Consider the following 23404-nt stretch of genomic DNA (forward strand, 5'->3'; position numbering starts at 1 on the left):
TATCATATAGTTTCACATACATATAAATATGCTTATATTTACCAATACTGTCTTTATACCTCCCAAATGCTAGATATAATGGAAGTTTTATGTAGAATCTACAAATTAATTTCAACAAAAAAATCATATACCAGAAATTCAGTTAAAGGCATAATAAGTATAAAGTTGTTTTAAAAAATCTTGTCAGACTATATACTTATGCAATAATATTTTGTCACATTACTTTTCGAAAGACCAGAATAAGGGTAAAATATCTTTGTAATGAAGAAACAAGTAAATGTCTCAAAAACGTGAATACATCCAGTACAATCTGTAATAAAAAGTCCTTCCTCTCTCAGATAGAAATGTCCAGTGCAATGCTATGTCATATGTCATACGTTCATGAACGAAGTGTGTGATGAAGCAGGTCAGAGGTGATGTTTCCTCCAGTTGAGGGAGTGCCTCCTCTTCCTCTTCCTGTGGCACTGCTCCCTCCGTTCTGGCCAGGGAAACCCCTCGGCGGTGCGGTAGACCTCGTCGTACTCGTCGCTGTCGGAGTCGTCCTCCGCGGGGGGGAAGGCCGTGGCAGGGAACACCTCCGCCAGCTTGGAGCTGAAGAACTCCTCCAGGCTCTGGCCTGCCTGCGCCACCTCAGAGTCCGGCTGGAGGAGAGAGGAGGAGGAACTTTAAACTTCTCAATCAACTGAGATTCTACTTTATTGTCTATACTACATCCCTTTATACCTAGGTTTCCCATTATATCCTAGGTTTCCCATTATATCCTAGGTTTCCCATTATATCCTAGGTTTCCCATTATATCCTAGGTTTCCCATTATATCCTAGGTTTCCCTTTATATCCTAGGTTTCCCTTTATACCCTAGGTTTCCCTTTATACCCTAGGTTTCTCTCTATATCCTAGGTTTCTCTCTATATCCTAGGTTTCCCTTTATATCCTAGGTTTCCCTTTATATCCTAGGTTTCCCTTTATATCCTAGGTTTCTCTCTATATCCTAGGTTTCCCTTTATATCCTAGGTTTCTCTCTATATCCTAGGTTTCCCTCTATATCCTAGGTTTCTCTCTATATCCTAGGTTTCCCTCTATATCCTAGGTTTCTCTCTATATCCTAGGTTTCTCTCTATATCCTAGGTTTCCCTTTATATCCTAGGTTTCCCTTTATATCCTAGGTTTCTCTTTATATCCTAGGTTTCCCTTTATATCCTAGGTTTCTCTTTATATCCTAGGTTTCTCGATATCCTAGGTTTCCCTTTATATCCTAGGTTTCTCTTTATATCCTAGGTTTCTCGATATCCTAGGTTTCCCTTTAAATCCTAGGTTTCTCTATCCTAGGTTTCTCTCTATATCCTAGGTTTCCCTCTATATCCTAGGTTTCCCTCGATATCCTCGGTTTCTCTTTAAATCCTAGGTTTCTCTATCCTAGGTTTCTCTCTATATCCTAGGTTTCCCTTTATATCCTAGGTTTCCCTTTATATCCTAGGTTTCTCTCTATATCCTAGGTTTCCCTTTATATCCTAGGTTTCTCTCTATATCCTAGGTTTCCCTCTATATCCTAGGTTTCTCTCTATATCCTAGGTTTCCCTTTATATCCTAGGTTTCCCTTTATATCCTAGGTTTCCGTTTATATCCTAGGTTTCTCTATATCCTAGGTTTCCCTTTATATCCTAGGTTTCCCTTTATATCCTAGGTTTCTCTTTATATCCTAGGTTTCCCTTTATATCCTAGGTTTCTCGATATCCTAGGTTTCCCTTTAAATCCTAGGTTTCTCTATCCTAGGTTTCTCTATATCCTAGGTTTCCCTCTATATCCTAGGTTTCCCTCGATATCCTCGGTTTCTCTTTAAATCCTAGGTTTCTCTATCCTAGGTTTCTCTCTATATCCTAGGTTTCTCTTTATGTCCTAGGTTTTCCTCTATATCCTAAAAATATATAATATATATATCTATACTATGTTCTTTTTTTCACTTCATATTTTTTTTCCTTAGTATCATAATAATATAGTATCTATATATAAACATACTATACTATATCATACTAAGGAAAATTGAAGAAAAAAAAAGAAGATATATAATATATAGCTAAGCTAAGCTAGCTAGCCTAATAGCTTATGTTAATATAGACTAAGCTAAGAGAAGCTGCTCTGACACGGAATACAATAGCGTTAGCAAAAAACAACAACTACAGAGCTAGTATTGACGGTCCAAACAAACTGCTCAGTGGAGTAACATTACCGGTTCATAGCAAGTCCTGACCCCTGATGCGCAATCCATTGAGGCTGTAGGAATACAGTATAGGCTACTGTCGGAATAGTTAAGGAGATTCGTCTGTCACCACCACGAGGGTAGGCTAGGCTATAGCCTATAGCCTATAAATATAATTTAATGTTTTCATAAGCGTAAAGATACAAGGACAACAGTTAGATTAACTATCAAGTTTACTGTAGGCAGGCTTCGCAGGGCTCCATGTCTGTGCCATGCGTTATGCGCAAGTTACTGTTGCATAGTTGTAGCCAATAAAGGCCTATATGTAGGCTATATAGGCTATTATATATCATTTATATACCTAATACCGACATCAAAATAGGTTGTATGCCTCTACAAATCCTATTACACCAGGTAGCCAATTGACAGAAAATCTGTCGCGGCTTGGAATAAACGGAAAATCCGTTGTAGCGACGGAGAACTTTAATCCCTGCGTGGTTACATTTTTGAGGGAGACTTGATTTCACTATATTGATTTGATATTATTCCTTCTAAAGATCAAAACAAATCCCTCACTTACATAATTGAACTTGGCACAGTTCCTGAACATGAGGGAGATGTCAGTCACAAACTCCTCTGCTGCATAGTAGTGACGGGCGCTCCTCTTGTTGAGCTTGGCCCGGACCACCGCCAGGTCCATGGGCCGCTTGATTATCTGGTAGTAATGGCGAGCCTGTGTTTAAGAAAATAAAAGTTGATAACTTTATGAAACAAGATCAGCGGTCTCTCCAAGATGTTTCTCTGTGACAGCAGCTGGTTAAACCGGGAACAAGTCGTCAACCATTCAAAATGTTCAGACTTTTATTCTGAAAGAACATTTTTGTCACACATGTATGGAGTTTAAGAGCGCTGCTGGCATCACTGTGGAGAGTGAGGAGATGGAGATGACTCACCAGTGGACTGACGGGCTCATGGAAGGGAGCACTTAGGATGTTGCTGAAGATGAGCAAAGTCAGCTTCTCACATTTCTACAGAGAGAGAGGACAACATAGCCATAAATGGACTGCACTTATATAGCGCCTTTATCCAAAGCACTTTCCAATAGCCTCTCATTCACCCCTTCACATACACATTCACACACCAATTGCGGCAAGCTACCATGCAAGGCGCCGGCCCGCTCACTGGGAGCAATTTGGGGTTCAGTGTCTTGCCCAAGGACACTTTGACATGTGGACAGCCAGGGCTTGAACCGCCGATCTGCCAACCTTGCAATCATTAGACGGCAGCTCTACCTCCTGTGCCACAGCCATAATTGATCACTATGACTGTACATCAGTAGCCCCGGCAACAATCCATACCTCACATATACTACTTTTTTTGTTTTTGTTTAGATTTTTCTGAGTAGGGCAGTCCCACTCAAACTCTTCATTGTATTGGACAGATATAGTGAAGACTGACAGGAAAGTAAGGAGAAGAAGGGAGAGAGAGAGGGCATGTCAGCAGGGCATGGGCCGGATTCAAACCCATGCCGACATGGACATATGTGTGCACTGTAGACCACGGTGCTAGACCACTGGACCACCCCAGGCCACACATGTACTACTTAACAGTCATTACTGTGTTATGTTCAGTGTCCAGGGTAAACTGAGACTGATAGAAGTTCTGATAATCAGCTAAAACAACACTTACTCTCTGGTCACACGGAGACAACCCCTGAGGCCCGGCCTTCCCAGTGTGTTCCCCAGACAGTCTTTCATTCTCACAGTCGTACTCCACCTCTGGCTGTTGGACATCCCTGCAGAGTGTACATACCCAGTCACCCCTGGATACAGAGAGGAGACAGAGAGAAGAGAGAGAAGAGAGAGGAGTGACTTCCAGTTGAGCATGAAGACTGAGTAGTTAGAAGAAACGTGGCTCCCAAACAGCTTAATTTCATTTTACATTCTGACGAGTTACAGTTTACTTTTTTGATAAACTTATTTGACAAAAAAGGCACATTATAGTACATCATTACACTTTGGAGGAAAATCTAGATTGAATCGAGAAAACACTAGCCCCAGCTAGTAACCTGGCTAACGACCAGGCTAACACCTCGGAAGCCATGCTCTCAGTGAATAGAATAGCAGTTCTACAGTAGATTAGGCTAGTTAGTGAATGGATGCACCGGTGGTCTTTCAAGGTATACCAGCGTCTCTCTTCGTTCGGGAAAGAGAACCTATCATGGGATTGTCTGTGTTTTTTGTTGTCTTCATTGTGGGTAAATTTGCAGGCCATGTTATTTCCCTTTTTTTTATTTTTTATCATAATTTCTTTTCTCTCGTACTGTTACTTCTATCTATTTTATTTATGTACTCATGGGGTCCGCACAGCTTTACACTGTCCTATGCAGGGGGTTGGCTCAGATGCCATTGCCTACAATGCCTTTATGCCAGCCCAAACAACTCCAATCTAAATAATGACTTCTATAACCATTAACTCTGGCAGTATGAGGGACTATTCAATTAGGCTGATTTCGTGGAATGTTAAACCCATGAATCGTCTGCCGTAGGCGACTGGTAAGTGATCCACGGCCTGTAAACAAACTTTAGTTTTAGGACGTGTTCAAAAGCAAGGACTGTGTGATCATCTAATTATGTGTAGTTATGTGTTTTTAGCATGTCGATATTCTATCAGCATGTTGTGATGTTATAAACATGCAGTTAGATGTTTGTATAAATAAAAACAAAATAGTATACTTCTTAGCTGCCAGCTGTTAAACAAAAAAAATACAGAAAAATGACCTCGGCTACTGGTTATTCAAAACACCAGCTGGTGTCACATATGAATATGGACACAAGAATAGTCGACTACTGGCACATCAGCTCAAGCACCAAGCAGCTTCTCGGTTAATAACTCAGATTAGGAATGAATCAAACAATCTTGTCTCCAACCCCCAAGATGAAAACAAGATCTTTGAGACTTTTTACACCTCCCTCTGACAGAAGTGGTATGGACAATTTCCTCAATGATTTAGAGTTCCCCGCTGTTGACCTGGGTTTGGCCAGTGAACTGGACAGGCCTTTGCAAATAGGTGAGATTAAAGAGGCTATTAAATGTATGCGAAGTGGCAAGGCGCCGGGCCCAGAGGTCTAGAGTTTTACTAGACTTAGTTTTGTGGCAAGCATGCACCGATTCTATTAGATATGTTTTATGAGTGCAGATCGTACCGTACAATTTCATTGCTTTACACAGAAAGTACAATTATTGCTAAGGTGATGGCCAGACGCCTTGAAGGCATTCTCCCTCTGATTATCTCTGAGGATCAGAGTGGCTTCATCAGGGGTCAGCATTCGTTTTCCGATATCCGAAAACTCTTAAATGTGATCTACACTTGTGGCTCTTCTCTCCCTCCTGAGGCCATTGCCTCTTTAGATGCAGAGAAGGCCTCGACGCGTAGAGTGGGAGCATTTATTTACAGTTTTGGTGACACTTTTATTTAATGGATTAGGCTACTTTACTCCCTGGCCTGTGTCACTACCAATGCTATACACCCCCCATACTTTCCACTATCTAGGCCGGGGGACACACCAGGGATGTCCGTTATCCCCGCTACTCTTCGCCATAGCAATTGAACCGCTATTGAATCTCTATTGCTGCCATTTTCAAGGCATCACACGCTATGGCGTTGAACATAGATTATCCCTTTACACAGATGATCTTTTGCTCTATATAACAAATCCAGTGTCTTCCATCCCCCCAGCTGAATCTATCCTAAGGGAATTTGAATCATTTTCAGGTTACAAACTACATTTTCAGAAATGTGAATGTTTCCCAATTAATATTTAGGCTAAAAACATCTTCAATTCCTTTTTGTCTGTCTATGCCAGGCTTTAAATATCAGGGAATCAAGATTACCCGCACACTACCCTCCTTTTTTTAATCCAGCTTTGTCCCACTAGTAACCAACATGAAGTCAGACTTTCAGCGTTGGAGCGGTCTACCCCTTTCACTCTCAGGAAAAGTGCAATGCGTCAAGATGAACATCTTACCCAAATTTACCCAAAGTCTTATTTTCGCACTTTGGATCAGGCAATCCCTAAATGTATTGACCAAGGAACTGTGGCAGTCTGGCGCTCCCTAATTGTATGTACTATTACAGGGCTGCCAATAGGCACAATCATGCCACTTATCCTCCTTGTCTGCACTGGTTTATTAACTCTCTCCCTCTATCTCCCTCCCTCTATCTCTCTCCCTCCCTCTATCTCTCACAACTCCTATCTCCCTCCACTCCTCAAACCCTTTGGTGCTGTCCACTCTAAAGATATGGATACAGTTCCGCTGTCATTTTAAGTTTTCCTCAGTGTCGAGTCTGGGGCCTAGTAGCAATAACCACTTATTTACTGTCTCCATTCTGGACTCAACCTTTACTCTCTGGAGCAGATTGGGTATCAATTGTTTCAAAGACCTTTGAAGATATTTTTTCTAGCTTTGATTCTTTATATCTTAAATTTAATCTGCCATGTCCAAATTTGTTCTGCTATCTTCAGGTCTGTCACTTTGTACGTACAAAGTGTGATTCCTTTCCCAGGCTCCCTCCAAAATCATTATGGGAGAGCTTTGTAAGCTGTCTCCTACTCAGAGGTGACTTATATCAGAAATGTATCAAAACACGAACAATGACACCAGTCTCCAGGTCAAAGACTGGGAGTGGAGCTGGCGGGGGGTTTGCTGGGAGGTGGCAATAGATAGGGTGAACTCTTCATCATCCTGTGCTCGACTTAGTTTGACCCAGCTAAAGGTGTGGTGCACAGAGCCCACCTCAGTCAACCTAAACTGCATGAAATGTACCTTGACGAAAAAGGAAATATGAAAAATGGTGAATGTAAACCCAATGTTGTATCTATAGTTTGCTTGTGCTTTTCCCCAATAAAAAAAAAAGTAAAAAAAAAAAAAAGAGGACAAAGAGGAGAGAGAGAGGAGAGAGAAAGGAGAGATAGAGGAGAGAGAAAGGAGACAGAGAGATGTATTACGCCCAACCACAGAGCAGTAGTGGAGCAGACCTCTGGGGCTGATGGCGGTGAGAGAAGACTTACGTGGGGAAGCTGAGGAGAGAGGGCACGTGGCAGGACAGGTGGAAGACTTTAGGACAGCGGTCACAGCACAGCAGGTCCCCTCCGATCAGACACACAGCACAGAAGTCCTCACTCTCCTCCTCGATCGCCTCCTCCACTCCAGGTTGGGCCTCCTCAGCCGCCCCCCACTGCCTCTGGGGTAGGCCTCTCTGGGTCGAGGTGCCTGCAGACAGGCTTCTCTGCACTGGGGAGGACTCCGACCCTGGGGCAAGACCTACAGAGACCGGATCAGGTGCTAATTCTGGTTCGGACTCGAGATCCGGTCCAGACTGGTCCCCAGAGCTCTGTGATTCCAGGGGAAGCTCCGATTCCAGATCTGAATCTGATTCGGGACGTGGCGGTTCGGATTGAAAACCAGGATCCGAGTCAGGCTGACTGAGATCTGACTGTGTACTGGCCTCAAATTCTCCATCAGCATCCAGCTCTTCACCGTTCTCTGACTCTAGACCTGACGCCTCAAATTCCCCAGCCGCCTCTGATTCTCCAGCCGCCTCTGACTCCCCAGCCGCCTCTGATTCTAGACTAGGCTCCGAGTCTGGAGCCCGCTCTGATTCTTCATCAGCTATTGACGCCGGATCAGCCTCTGATGAGTACTCTGACGGTGGATGAGACTCTAATGGCTTTGGATCAGACTCTGGGTCGTGTAGTTGTGCTTCAGACCCTGGATCGTGTAGTTGTGCTTCAGACTCTGGGTCAGGGTCAGAATCGGGGTCATTCTCTGACACTGACTTGGGATCTGAGTCAGTGTCGAGATCCTGAGCAGACCAAAGTTGTGATGTCGGTCCTGGATTAGTAGATGGAGCGGGAAGGGATAGGTCTTTACACTGACTGTTCCCGTGCTCGGGGAACTCACTGATAGCTGGCGGTGAGAGTGATTCACTGGCATGTCTCCGTGAGTACGGTGGTGTTCTGAGTGACAGATGAGCCTTTGTGGTCTCCGCTCTTTTGGATATTCCCTGTGGACATAGCGCAAGTTAGAAAATGCTATTTACACTGTAAACAATTACTCAGTAAAGCTATACTTAGAATCAAATAAGAACCAAAACCACAGGTACATTGGCTAGTGAGATAATTCACCACAAAGAACCAAAATTGACACCCACAATTCCTGAGCCCCATGCAAATGTGTTTCCTTCTGTTTCAACAGCATTATGGGTTATTGTGAATTTCTACTCTTTCTGTTGCATTCAGGGAATGTTTTGTTAAGGTGGTTGGATCTAAGGGCACCCTTAGAAGTTCCATATTGAACCCTGTAATAGAGTCGTATTTACAAAGAAAATTGAGGCAATTATTTGCATCAGTAAGAAAAAACAAGTAAAACAAACCTACAAGTACAGTTCTGGACTATAACAAATAAGTAGATCCAATTTACAATAATGACTCTAAGTATACATAAAACTCAGACTTGTTGGTAATACTTAAAAAGCTGATGCAAATAGTTGCCTCACCCTAAGTTGTGCATTTCTTTCTTGAGCTCCCTCATTGAGATACTTGATAGCCATGTTTTGTTCAGTCAAACATGCTTCAGTGAAGCCTACAGTACCTCTGTCAGTGTGTCCCTCCTCTCCCCCCGCGGTGGGACTGCTCCAGTCCTCTCCCCCCACTGTGGGACTGCTACAGTCCTCTCCACTCTGCTGGCTGGCAGCGGGTCACTCTGGCGCCGCCCGTGTGGCGGGAGTCGGGACACCAGGATCTTCAGCCTCTCCAGACACACCACAGGAACCTTAGAACTTGCCAGGTCCTTCTGAACCTCCTTATCACTAGTGGTGAAGAGGACATCCCGTCATTTGTATGACGTCTACAGCGCTTCACTCTTTAGACAGTTTGTGTGATTAGTATAAATGTACTGTACCTGCTGCTGTTGCTGTCCTGACTTTTTCTTGATATCCTGTATTTTTGTTTCACCTCATACGGAGTCTCTTCATTTGCATATGCATAAATACTCTCTAATAAAGAACAAAACATTTAGTAACTTCATTCATTAATTTCATTCAGCCACACTTTTAAAAAGAAATTGGACAGTATTTACATGTATATGTTTATGAGATAAGTAGGCTGTGCTTGCTACATAAAAAGAAGATGGTATATATGGATAGATGTATAGATGTTCCCCTGAAAGGAGCTATATAAATGTAAGCTATTATTAATATTATTATTATTATTATTATTATAAGTTGTTTAGTTGTTTAGTTGTGAGGTAGTCCAGTACCTGGCTCTGTCTTGTAGGTCAGAGGTGAGCAGTGCTGCCCTCTAGAGGGCGGAGTGGCTGAGGCCTCGCTGACCCCAGAGCCGACCAGCCCGTCTGACACCCTCCGTCGACTGAGGTCCACGCGGCAACGCTGAGGGAGGAAACACTCATGAACAACAACATGGAACCATAGGAGATGCAACACCAAGTGTACAGTCATGGACAAAAATATTGGCACTTCTGCCAATTGTACTTCTGTCAGATAATGCACCATTTCTCCCAGAAAACTGTTGCAATAACCAAATGCTTTGGTATTCACATGTTTATTTATTTTGTTTGCATTGGAACAACACAAAAAAGCAGAGAAACTCGAGAACTCAAAAAAATGGACTGGACAAAATTATTGAACTATTTCCAACGTAATATTTGGCAGCACACCCTTTGAAGAAAAAAACTAACTGAAATCAATTGCTTCCTGTAACCATGAATGAGTTTCTTACACCTCTCTACTGGAATGTTGGACCACTCTTCTTTTGCCAACTGCTCTAGTTCTCTCACATTTGAAGGGTGCCTTCTCCAAACTGCTGTTCTGAGACCGCTCCACAGGTGGTGTTCTATGGGATTTTGATCTGGGGTGCCAATATTTTTGTCCATGACTGTACATTGCCACCAACTTACAGTATGTCAGACATACACACCAAATACTGTATACAACAATCACACTAAGAACACAAATCGATTATATTTGACATGAGACTTGAGACAACAACTGCAAAACAAAAAGCTTTGTTGCCCCAAAAAAAGAAAAAGGTATTAATCCCAAAAAGGCACTAGTTCTGGAATGCAGTTAAAAACAGGGTATAAAGGATATATCTGTCATTAACAGATATATGAGTCTTTAAACCCCAACACTGGCAGCTGTGTCGGATTTGTTCTCAATAAAAGCAGAAGGACACCTCTTACGGCTGTGTCGGTTCTACTTTAGGTAAAAACGTTTTACCCTCTGTGAGTCCTGTAACAAGACCAAGGTGCTTGGTCTGTGAGCCAAACTCTCTCTACGGCACTGATGTATTCCTATCAAATATCATCTAAAACCTACGATGGCTACACTGTAAAAGACTGTTACATCTGGCTAACTGTAATAGATTTACTTTTACAATGTAATGATGTCCTTGTATGTCCGTATAGAGAATAACATATGGCCCTAATAGTACGTTGTAATGGTCCCGACGCCCAAAAAAAAACATTCATTTCAACTGACAGTTAAAAAAAAAGAATGTTCAAAGGGAGGTGGTCGTTTATTATTATGTCAACAGCTACAGTCTCCTTATTCGTCTCCTCCACCCCCAACCTCCACCCGATAGGCTACAGTACCTGGTCTACCACGTGTCTCTGGTCCACGGCCACTGCTGTTGCTGTTGCCGTTGCTGTTGCCGCTGCTGTTGCTAGGGTGTGGGCGTGGACGCCCCCTGTGGGCCAGTCGGTGGTGGATGAGGGGGCTGCCAGTTCTGCTGGGATGCTCTGGGAGCGACTCTTCCTACCACACGCTGAGACGCCGGGCCCGGGCCTGCTCTGAGACTGCACACCACCACCACCACCACCACCACCACCACCACCAGCAGACCCGTGGGCCATCAGAGACATCTCCAGCGAAGTGGATCTCTGTCACAGCGCACACAAGACGACAAGAAAAGGAAAAAAAACATCATTCTCCTCTCTCACATCATGCCTGAGCTGAGAGCGTCACGCCCGCACAGCACAGTTACAACAACACAGGTGCATCTATTCATGCCATAGCAACAGAGAGACAGGAGTGGGAGGTGTGTGTAGTGGTGTGTGTGTGTGTGTGGTAGATGTGGTAGATCATCAACCTTGAGTATCACACACTCAAGCGCCGCTAAGGATGGCACTTTAGAATCCGTTCTGCGTGTCCTGTTTGATCCGAAACAACACAATCGGCCTACAAAGCCCATCTCCTCTCCATTGAGAGGTGCGGCCCACACAATGTCACACAACACGGTTATTCTCCTGATAATGAAAGGCTTAGTTACAGCACCAATTATCGTATGTAAATCCACCATCAGGGGTGCGGTGGGCTCCTTTGAATAAGCATTAGCACATCACAGATTAGGCTCTCTCTCTCTCCTTCTCTCCCTCTTTCTCCCCCCCGCCCCGCTCCCCCTGCTCTTTTTTTTTTTCACTTGTCATAGTTGCACTAATGCAAGGAGTTTTTCCAAAAAGCCCCTAGCAACTGTCTCCGTGGCTAACGCTGTCACACACGCCTGACAAAGCGACAGGGGCCTGTGCGTTTCAGCGCGCCACTCCCTCTTTCCTCTCACTCTACCTCCCTCCCTCCCTCCCTCCCTCCCTACTTCGGCTCCCCCCCCCCCTCCATTTCCTCCCTCCTTCATCTTAGTGCGCCACAGATTCAGGGCGGCTAACACTGAGCATGTGCGCATAATTACCAGGCGATTAGAACACTTACCTGATCGGTGGCCCTGAGGACTGGAGGAGAGGTGTGGAGGATGGTGTGAAAGTGGAGAAAATAACTATAATCTCTCTTCCTCTAACGGAGGAGGGGAGGGAAGGAGGGAGGGAGACAGAGTACAGGGTATACTGTACCACCGAGAGGGGTAGCTACCCAGAGCTGAAATCAACCTGGCAGATCCCAACAATTCCCTGGATGGCTCATTAATACCAGCTTAAATAAATATGTGGCTGCGCCCAAGAGCTTTTCTTTCCACACTTTCAGTCACTGTTACTTGGCAATGCAGGAAGCGTTTGTCACACAGTTGTTGTGATCACGCACCAGGAAGAAAGTTTTTGATTGGTGATCATTCGGTTCCTCAAACTCTGACATCAAGCGCGCTAATAATAAACAGTGTTTTTGTGTCTCTTTTTTTAGCTTTTGCCGCAATGCTACGCTAAAGGTGTTCTTTATTCAGAGTAGATTGAGCTTTGATTGTGTTAGTGTGTGGCTTTCTTTCTCTCTTTTTCAGTTCTTTCATATGGAAGCTGCTACTCTCAGGTTTCAGTTCCACCATCTGTCTTTAGACCAGCTGTCTGATCATTTGACTGATTTGTGACTGATCGTTTTGGCGTAAACAGAGTTATTGCTAGCTTTTATTCGATATCCGGAGTATGAAGATTAGTAACGAGACAGGAAATACTACTGTCAGTCTGCTTGGGCTTAGGAGCTGCAACACTGCAATGCTCCCTCCTTTGATCTTCAAATGTGTGTGCGCGTGTGTGTGTGTGTGTGTGTGTGTGTGTGTGTGTGTGTGTGTGTGGTGTGTGTGGTGTGTGTGTGTGTGTGTCTGCGTGTGGTGTGTGTGTGTCTGTGTGTGTTTGTCTATATCTTTGTCACCTCTGAGTTCTGTGTGTGTGTGTGCGTGTGTGTGTGTGTGTGTGTGTGTCTGTGTGTGGTGTGTGTGTGTGTGTGTTTGTCTATATCTTTGTCACCTCTGAGTTCTGAGTGTGTGTGTGTGTGTGTGTCTGTGTGTGTGTGTGCGTGTGTGTGTGTGTGTGTGTGTGCGTGTGTGTGTGTGTGTGTGCACGTGCGGTAAGGGTTTGAGACACAACCGATAGGCTATGAGACATACCAGCCACCTCAACCAGAGTCTGTTCGAACTGATGCCAGCCAGAAGACGAAGCCTCTTCCGGAGCCCCAGGGCTAGTGGCTAACCAAAAGCTACGTCCCCCAGACGATTAGGCTCATAAACAAGCCTACTGAAGACATGTGACACGGTCTGGTGAAAAGTTCTGCATGTCTGCAATTCTCAAGTCGTGCAAATGACCAAAAAGCATATTTTGCATATTATGAAAGTTGTTGAAAGTGTTGAAGAGCCCACTCGATATAACAAACAACTGTTTTAGGATCACTAAATACTAATTGGATTCACCGTATCGTCTGCTGTAGGCTATCATGTTGATGTTCTATCGGCATGTTGTGATGTTCTAAACATGCAGTTAGATGTTCATAGCGCTGTTCCTTCTTAGCTGCTATCTAATAGCAGCTGTTTTGCGTGTGTTTTCATTCAGAGTGAGTTTCTCTGGTATTGGTCTATATACAGATTTCAAAGTATGACACATCATTTGAAAGCTACACTTTCATAATCTGGAGAAAAAAAACTGGAAAATTACGTTGCCCTACTTGAGGTATTTTTTTTACCAGACCCTGTCACAAATGACTATTATTCCCACGGACATCTCATGTATACGGACCACCTAACCACACAGTCACTTTACTCAATACTAGCTCTAACACCCACTGCCACTGAGCACAATAATCATGACATTTCTAAGTACTATGTGCTTCTACTATGTCTTATTTGTCTCCCACAACATGTCAATTGTCTCACCTATGTCTTGTACTATTGTTACTTTATTCATCTTGACTTATCTTGCCTTTTGTCGTTGTACTGACATATCAGGAACCAAAGCCTAAGAAGGTTACTCTCTTCCACTTGTGTAATGTGACATTACAATAAAACTTGAACCTGAACATGAACGTGAACACAACTCTCTTGTTAGTGCTTCAACGCATGGAGGGAACTCATCAAAACCCAGGAGGGTTGAAGAACTGCAACTGTTCTACCAACGAACCAAGAACAAGACCCGCCACAGAGTAGTCTCAGAAAGACGATATGGATCAAAACATCTCCGCAACAATGAGATGAGGAGAGCGGATAATGGATGATAATTGAGCGTGAAAGCCGACACTCGTCCGCTCCCTGACTCACCCTGCTGTCTCTGTAGTCTCTGGGTGGATGTGTGGCCCTGGCGCCCGCCTCCTGCTGCCCCGCTCTCAGATCTGCCTCCGAGGGGGCCAGGGGGGGCTGCTGCTGTGGCTGTTGCTGGGCAGGTGTCTGCCGCTCTCTCCCCCCCTGCTGGGTCCTCTCTGTCACAACGTGTCTGTCCATCGCCGCCGCTGCTGCATGTCCGTGTGCCTGCTCCCTGTGTGTCAGCCCCGTGTGTGTCAGCCCCCTGCTCTCCTCTTGGATCTCTTCTTCTGTCATCACCTCTCTGTCCACAGCTGTCTGCCCGGCAGGCTGTGGAGCTCTGCTGCCCTGGTCCTGGCCCTGGCCTGGCCCCACCCAGGGTCCCTCTGAGCCTGGCTGGGTATGGGTGTCCAGGGGTGGCTGATGTTCCATCTGGTACTGCTGGCGCTGGGGTAGGGACTGGGGCTGGGCGGAGGGTTGGGGTGGAGGCTGGGGTGGAGGCAGGGCATGTAGGGGCTGTCCTGGGGCCGTTGCGCCGCTGGAGCTGAGCTGGATCACCGGCTCCGTGGTGGGGGCTGGTAGCTGGGGGCACTGCATGGAGGAGGGGGGAACCACCATGGGAGGTGCAGGGGGGGTCTCAGGGCTAGGGTCAGGGGACCAGCACCTTAGCAGCTGCCCCCCGTGCACGGAGGAGGGGGGGGCACTGGGGGAGCCCAGGGAGGAGGACTGGGAGGAGAACCGGGCGGAGGAGGAGGAGTAGGGCCTAGGGGGGGGGTCTCCCCGCGGGGGGGCTTTGTCCAGCTGGGGCGGGGGGATGCAGTGGAGGCAGCACATCTGGGGCTGGCAGCAGGCCTGGAAGGCACAGCCCTGCTCCCGGGGGGCGCCATGGCACACGGAGGGCAGGGCCATGCAGGTGATTGGCTGAGGCCGAAGGATGCTGGGGCAGGCCACGCCCCCCTCGGAGTAGGGGGGACGGCTTCCTCCCTCCACCGTCACCTGACCTAGAGGAGAAACCACACACCTGTGGTTTAGGACTCAGGGCTGAGGAGAGCATTAACACTAGGACAGCCGTACCTATTTCACCTACTCTTAGCGCCGCCTCAGGGGTCAAATGACCATAGTCTTTAGAATGGGAAGCTGCTACTTACACACAAAGACCACTAGTTGGCGCCTCTTGTAAATTAGCCTGCCTCCTACATAGAAAAACTGCAAAATCGCTTTATACTGGCTTATCCTGATGCGATTTTGAAAATGTAAGGACACTGGGTGGTAGAACGCACATATCTAGGAAAAGTCATGAAAGGAGGGTCCTGAAATGTGATCGAGTGCAAAGATATAAAACATGTTTTACTCACTTGGTCAAATGACCCCACCCATGGCTGTTCTAGTGTTAAATGCAACGCACCACATAATGTAGTGACATTTCGGTTGTGTTTACTTTTATAGCCAGAAGTCACACAAGCCAGCCGTGAGGTACCTAATATTGAGACACAAGCCAGCCGTGAGGTACCTAATATTGAGACACAAGCCAGCCGTGAGGTACCTAATATTGAGACACAAGCCAGCCGTGAGGTACCTAATATTGAGACACAAGCCAGCCGTGAGCTACCTAAAGTTGAGATCTGCTTGGTCCAGTAGCTGGCGTCCCAGTTGAACTTGATCTTGATGGGAGCCCAGGAGTCTGAGAGGTGGGGCGGCTCCAGCAGACGCTGCATCTGCAGGGAGATCTGAGACAGGAGGAGGGGGGCACAGTGGCCCACAGTCAGCCTGATCATCTAGATGAGTGCTTCACCAAATAAATACATTTATATTACATTTAGCAGACGCTCTTATTATCCCAAAGCGACTTAAACAATTAGAGATTACAAGGATTACAGTTACTCCCTGGAGTAATTTAGGGCTAAGTGCCTTCACTCAAGAGCACACTAGTGGTGGGATATGAACTCAAGACCTTCCGATGATCACCTGCCCAACTCCCTATCCACTACACCGCCACTACCTCATAGGCTAATAGCAACAGAAATAGCAACAGAATGCTCCAGTCGGTGCCTGACCCCCCCACATAAACACACACCCTGACACTACTCAAACCTCCCCCCCCCCGCCTCAAACCCACCGCCATTTGAACTCATGACCTTCCGATCCGACCAGTCCAACTCACTGTCCACTACACCACCACTACCTCATAGGCTAATAGCAACAGAACGCTCCAGGCGGTGCTTGACCCCCACATAAACACACACCCTGACACTACTCAAACCCCCTCCCTCCCTCCCTCCCTCCCACCAACACCCCCCCCCCCCCCCCAGCCCCCCAGCCTACCAGCTCCCTGCTGAACAGCAGCGGGCTCCTCCTGTGGTGGGCCGTTGCCCAGGCGACGAAGCTCTGCACGTGGTCCAGCTGGCTGCACAGCTCTATCGCCCCCTGGAGGCGGTCCTCCAGACAGCGCTGGAAGTCCTCTGAGATCTTCTACATAACGCAGGAAAGAGAAGCCACATTATGGTAATATATTAATACAGGGTTCCTACAAGTTTCAACAAGTCAAATCTAAGACCTTTTTAGACCTTTTTTAGACCTCTTTGGGTGTACTTTTAGACCTATTCGCGACACCATACGATACGATAGCTTTTTGTCATCCTGCCGTAGCTTCGTTCGCCAATACTTTCTTCTCTAATTTCTTCACCTAGCACCTCATTATTATTATTATATAACTGAAACTTTTGCCCTTTTTAGGCCTTATAAATAAATCGGATCGCTGGATTTTAAAACTTTAAGGCTTTTTAAGACCAGCGCGCCGGGAACCCTGTAATATATTATGTAATCGCTGGCAGGGAGAGTCACAGACGGACAGAAACAAGGCTAATCGAACCCCCCCCTCCCCCCCTGCCCCGCCACACAGATCTCATTCCTCAGGTCCAGGGTCTGAGCCCTCTCTTTGACAGATCATTATTGCCATCTGCGTTGTGAGAGCCTTTCAGGGCTGATTCGATCACGTTTTGGGGCTCGGCGGCCCGCTGACTGGGAGCGTGAATAACCTCACGGTCAGCCCGCCGGACACTGGGAGATGAATAACCCCTGAAAGAAGACAGAGGGAGGAAGAGAGAGAGAGAGAGAGAGAGAGAGAGAGAGAGAGAGAGAGAGAGAGAGAGAGAGAGAGAGAGAAAGAGAGAGAGAGAAAGTCATTACCTCCAGTTGCTCTATTAATAGGTTGGCCCGTTTGTTCAGCTCGTTCATCATAATCATCTTTGCCATTTTAATCTGGTTCTCTGCCTTCCTCTGTGTGATCTTCACACCATGCAGCCTGGGAGAGAGGAGAGAGGAGAGGAGAGGGGAGAGGAGAGGGGAGAGGAGAGAGGAGAGAAGAGAGAAGAGAGGAGAGAGGAGAGAAGAGAGAGGAGAGGAGAGGAGAGGGGAGAGAGGAGAGAGGAGAGAGGAGAGAAGAGAGAGGAGAGGAGAGGGGAGAGAGGAAAGAGGAGAGAGGAGAGGGGAGAGAGGAAAGAGGAGGGAGGAGAGAGGAGAGGGGAGAGAGGAGAGAGGAGAGGGGAGAGAGGAGAGGAGATAGGAGAGGGGAGAGAGGAGAGAGGAGAGGGGAGAGAGGAGAGACGAAAGAGGAGGGAGGAGAGAGGAGAGGGTAGAGAGGAGAGAGGAGAGAGAAGAGGGGAGAGAGGAGTGAGGAGAGAGGAGAGGGGAGAGGGGAGAGAGGAGAGGGGAGAGAGGAGCGAGGAGAGGGGAGAGAGGAGAGATGAAAGAAGAGAGAGGAGAGGGTAGAGGGGAGAGAGGAGACAGAGTAAATGACATTCAGGTTACTAACTAGGGGAAATCATAACAAGAGAGATTTTAATGGATAACTGCTTTGTTCCATCTGGACCGCTTTACGATTGTTCGAGAGGTCTCTCTTCCTTCAAAGATGGAGCGTGCGTTGTAAATGATCTTCTAGATGATAGACATAATCATGATCATCATCGTTTCTCCGGTTTATTCTACTCAGATCCCCAATCACCAGTTGTTTGTGTTGTGCTCTGTGTGTGCGTGTGTGTGTGATCTACACCCTCCACCGACCTGTCCTCTATCTGTTTGGCTGTGTTCTCCACGGCAGACCTCTTCTCCTCCACCTGAGCCATCAGACTCTCAAACAGCCACTGCTGGTCCTGCAGGGCCTTCCCAACATGCACTAGCCTGAGGACAAACAGCCGTTAGATACACAGTTTGTCAGATATACAGCAGACAAGCTCAAGACTTCTCACTTCAAACACATTTTAGCGTTATGGATAGAAACTCGAAGCTTTTATACAACGGCTACCACATTTATCTATCAATATTTCACAAAAGAAAGACAAGACAAGACAATGGAACTATGTTTTATTGTAAATAAGTCCATTCTTCCGTTGAACAGGGTTAGGGTTAGGGTTAGCTTATCGGTTGCTTAACGTTCCATTTAGCCGTGCGTATATCGTGGATATCGGCACGGCTGGAACGCAAACTGACCAATAGAGACAATGGACCGGAACTATCCGTTGTATAATGTTGAATACTATACTTCAAACACCCTACCGTTTGAATAACATAACATATCCTTCCAACATACTCTTCTGTATCAATATAAGTACTTCAAACATGCCAGACAATTAAAAACACGTTTGTAGCTACTACAGCACTGTAAACAACTCCCAAAATCACAAAATCACAGGACAATATCGTACGGTACGTGTAGCGAATTCAAATTAGGCTAGCCAATGATTATGCAGGAGACACTGTGCATTTTGAGTACTTGCTTCTCCTTGGGAGAAAGGAGGTTTTAACCTGCGGTTAGTAGCGTGTCAGCGCCGTGCCCTTGGTGGCGCGTCTGAGGACTGACCTGTGGTTCTTGTGGGCGGACAGGTGGCAGCTGCTGCAGCACAGAAGGTCGCAGGACTCGCAGAACAGCTCCAAGGGCTCCTGTCTGTGGGAGTGGCACATGAGGAGGGAACGGGCGCACGAGCCAGGGCCTGAGGGAGGGGGGGACAGGGGGGAGGGAGGGGGGAGATACTGAGCATTAGCACAGAGAGAGACCGAACTTGGGAGGGATCGGGCACACGAGCCAGGGCCTGAGGGGGGGAGGGAGGGGGGGACAGGGGGAAGGGAGGGGGGAGATACTGAGCATTAGCACAGAGAGAGACAGAAGTTGTCAAATGAAACTCATAGCTGAAAAGTGTGGTGGTGTCGGTGCGGTCAAACAGATCAGACAGGGTAGAACTCAGAGATGCATCGAGCCAGAACACAATTCATACCTTAACAGGATGTATTGTGTTCACTTTTTTTTTGTTTGTTCACTTTTTTGTGTGTGTGTGTGTGTGTGTGTGTGTGTGTTTGATCGACCAATAAAGACACAAAATAGTGATTCATGTATTCTGTTTTTACACACATAGTATTACAGCCTCTCATCTCTATTCCTGGACGCGAGCTGCATCCTTTTAAATCCTGTGAAAAAATATTTTTGGGCTTACTAATGTAGCATTTTTGAACAGGGGTAAACAGATGGAAGTGGAGCAGGCAGAACACATCTTTGATCAGCACTTGTGAGCAATGAAAGACCAATAATGATTACCGGCCCAACTTGGGGCGCTTTTGAAGAACCAAACAAAACTGTTGTGCCACAGGATACAGACAGTGACCAAGGCTGCTAGGGAAACAAACCATCTTCGTGTGTGCATGCATAAACGGCCATGTTTAAAAAAAATAAAAATAAACGCAGCGTTAGTCATTGATTTGCCATGTAATGAATGTTCCTACTCTATGTAAATGATCTGTATAAATAGCCGGGGACTTTGATTATTATGCAGCAGTACATATTGTATTCACAATATAATACATCATGTTTACTAATACTAATTCTAGAGTTTATTTTCCCTCTGCATGCATTTCTAGAGAAGCACTGTTATGAGTCAGGACTAGAGTCAGAGATGACTAGACAAGTTGGTCTGAGTTCTATACTGGGAGAATGCAAACAGCTCACACATACTGTACACGTACGACTGATAGAGCAGGAAACAGGTTGAGGTCGCGATGTGAGCGCACAAAGCACAGACCACAAGGATGACACCTTGCTGCACACCAACCCTACACACACACACACACACACACACACACACACACAAACACACACACAACCGGCCCTAATATACACCATTAAACAGATCCCACCGGTAAAGAACTCCTCAACACAACCCCACAGCCAACTAATCAACCCAGGCTTCATAACAAACTGCTGCACCCAGGTCCAACAGAACCCTCCTCAGTCAGAACCCGTGCAGAACCCAGCTAGGTAGCTGCTGAACGCAGCCTCTACTGCTCTCTGCTGGGCACATTAGTCCAATAAGCACTGGCCTTTCTGCACTCAGCTCCACGCCAATCTCTGTTGTACATTACACTGCTGAACCCCAGCCCTGTGCACAGAGCAGAGTGACCACATCCTGTAAGCAAGCCTGCTTTGTTTTTTTTATATACCCACACCGCTTTCAGTGTGCCGTTCTCACGAACACACAAAAACAAAATACTAACACACACTAACTAGCCTAACACATACAGATGACAACAATATGATCAACAAGTTCTGGTTTTGCCTTTTTTAAAGAGCTCGGTAAGCATCCAAAAGCGAAAATACAATGACTGTTTGAAATGCATAACTTTCCAAGGCTTCCGTGACTAGTACGTCGTCCTTTTGCTAAGAAAATAAAACATTAGCATCATTTCAGTATTTAAGCGCCACTCCTCTCTGAAACTGGGCCAGTTGATAAAAGGGAAGTGTTATAAAAAACACAAAAACACAACATCTGAGGGAACCATTACCAACTATCATTACTGCACATGCATAATTCATCACTTTCATTCCTACTGAGACTTGATTAACAAACAAACATGGGAGAACAAGGGAGAAACAAAGACAACCAAACAGGACCAGGATGACAATGGGGAAACAATACCCCAGCTCCACCTAAACCTGGCTGGCAGCCACACCCACGTGCTGCTGAGAGGAGAGGAGAGAGGAGAGAGGAGAGGGCAGGGGGAGAGAGAGAGCACCTGGGAGAGAGGGGTGGAGAGGGCAGGGGGAGAGAGAGGGGCACCTGGGAGAGAGGGGGGAGGCAGGGGAGAGAGAGAGGCACCTGGTAGAGAGGGGTGGAGAGGGCAGGGGGAGAGAGAGAGTAACCTGGGAGAGAGAGGGGTACTTGCCTGGTTCGGGGGGGGCAGAGAGGGGTGGAGAGAGGAGAGGCAGGGAGAGAGAGAGAGAGAGGGGTGCTTGCCTGGTTCGGGTGGGGGCAGAGAGGGGTGGAGAGAGGAGAGGCAGGGGGAGAGAGAGAGTAACCTGGGAGAGAGGGGTACTTGCCTGGTTCGGGGGGGGGCAGGGAGCTGGAGGGCCTCTGGTGCAGGTCAGGACACTGGGTGGTGGGCCTGGGGGGCTGCTGGTCTGGGGGGGGGCACTGGGAGGCTCTCAGGTGCTGGTGCAGCTCTGTACACTGGTAGCACAGCCACTTGTTGCAGAAGGTGCACAGGCTCTGGGCCAGCCTGGGCTCTGGACACTCTGAGCAATGCTGCAAGACACACACACACACACACACACACACACATATATACACACACACACACACACATACACACATACACACATACACAGAGAGAGAGACAGAAGACAATTATTATGTGTTCATATCATACATACACACACACACACACACACAAGACAATTATTATGTGTTCATATCTCACACACACACACACACACGACAATTATTATGTGTTCATATCACACACACACACACACATCATATCATACACACACACACAGACACACAGAAGACAATTATTATGTGTTCATATCTTACACACTCACACACACACACACAAGACAATTATTATGTGTTCATATCTCACACACACTCACACACTCACACACACACACACACACACACACACACACACACACACAGAGAGAGACAGAAGACATTTATTATGTGTTCATATCACACACACACACACACACACAGAAGACAATTATGTTCATATCATATACACCCACCCACCCACACACACACACACACACCCACACACACAAACACACACACACACTCACACTCACACACAGACCAGGACCATCTATATATAAAGAGGGGGTGACATACACATGTCAAAATCCTTGGTGTTACCCTGTTTTACTGTGGGCTAAATCACACTCCTCTGAGCTGTTATTTGTTGATGCTCACACACGCTGTGCTATTCCCAGAGACTATCACACCACATGCCTCTGACAACGCTCCTCAAACTGAGTTAAAACTAAAACGCTATCTGCAATATCTGCTCACAGATATAATTCAGTCTAATTTCCATGCAGGTTGAAGACCTAAACTATTGTAGTTTTTAAATATGTTCAAATATTTTCTGAAATTCCCTTTTGAGAACTGCAACATCCACAACATTATGAAACATTAAAAGTCATGCCAATGGCATTTCATTTCACCTTTAGGTGTGCTTGTGATCATCATCACCATGTATGTCATACAAAAAGCGTCAACCCCACACAGTCATTTGAATAGTGCATTCTGCTAAACTCACTCACTCGCTAGGAATAAACCATAAGCCCCATCGCAGGGCTGAGGGTGAACACCGCCGACAACAAACCCATGTACAGTACACTAGCTCTGTTTCTGCAATTAGCTGAATCACTCTGAATCACACTAGACACTCCAGCATTAAAATGTGTTGCTGTCTGAAACAACAACAGTTAAGCTAATCCCTTCTCAGCCATCCGAGGAGAGAGAGAGAGAGAGAGAGAGAGAGAGAGAGAGAGAGAGAGAGAGAGAGAGAGAGAGAGAGAGAGATGCATTAACAGAAACAGAGATACAGAGAGACAGAACAAGCCCTTACCTTCTCCATGTCAGCACTGGCAGGGAGGAGAACGCTGAGACTGCTGTCCTCTGGTGAGTGTGGGAGCTGCTGGTACCCAGCAGGGCTGCTCTCTCTCTCTCTCTGTGGGAGGGGAGGAGGAGAGGACAGCTACACCACAGCCTGACGCTGGGGCTCACAGCGGTAAGCGGTAGCAGTAGCAGCAAGAAAACAGAAACGCACTCTGGCTTTCTACCTGCAAGGCAGGCAGGCTGGGCTTCGCTAGGCTACGGCAGGAAGCGGCGTGCGATGCGCCGAGAGGCGGCCCCAGATGTA

The 23404-nt window shown here is 46.5% G+C and overlaps 1 protein-coding gene across 1 annotated transcript; it reads right to left on the reverse strand.

The window, feature by feature from the left end:
* Window positions 1-407: 407 nt before the first annotated feature.
* On the reverse strand, window positions 408-23119 carry trim66 (tripartite motif containing 66; the record flags this gene model as incomplete). Its single annotated transcript, XM_080528091.1, has 17 exons — window positions 408-641; window positions 2776-2928; window positions 3149-3223; window positions 3885-4017; window positions 7268-8262; window positions 8850-9066; window positions 9159-9252; window positions 9516-9645; window positions 10869-11156; window positions 14237-15216; window positions 15825-15942; window positions 16538-16684; window positions 17402-17516; window positions 18275-18391; window positions 19071-19200; window positions 21576-21780; window positions 23111-23119. The coding sequence occupies 17 exons, from the start codon at window positions 23117-23119 to the stop codon at window positions 408-410; spliced, it is 4140 nt and encodes a 1379-aa protein (XP_080384217.1).
* Between the last annotated feature and the right edge of the window lie 285 nt (window positions 23120-23404).

This window comes from Nansenia antarctica (assembly GCF_963989245.1).
Source record: "Nansenia antarctica genome assembly, chromosome: 4".
NCBI classification, from domain to species: Eukaryota; Metazoa; Chordata; class Actinopteri; order Argentiniformes; family Microstomatidae; genus Nansenia; species Nansenia antarctica.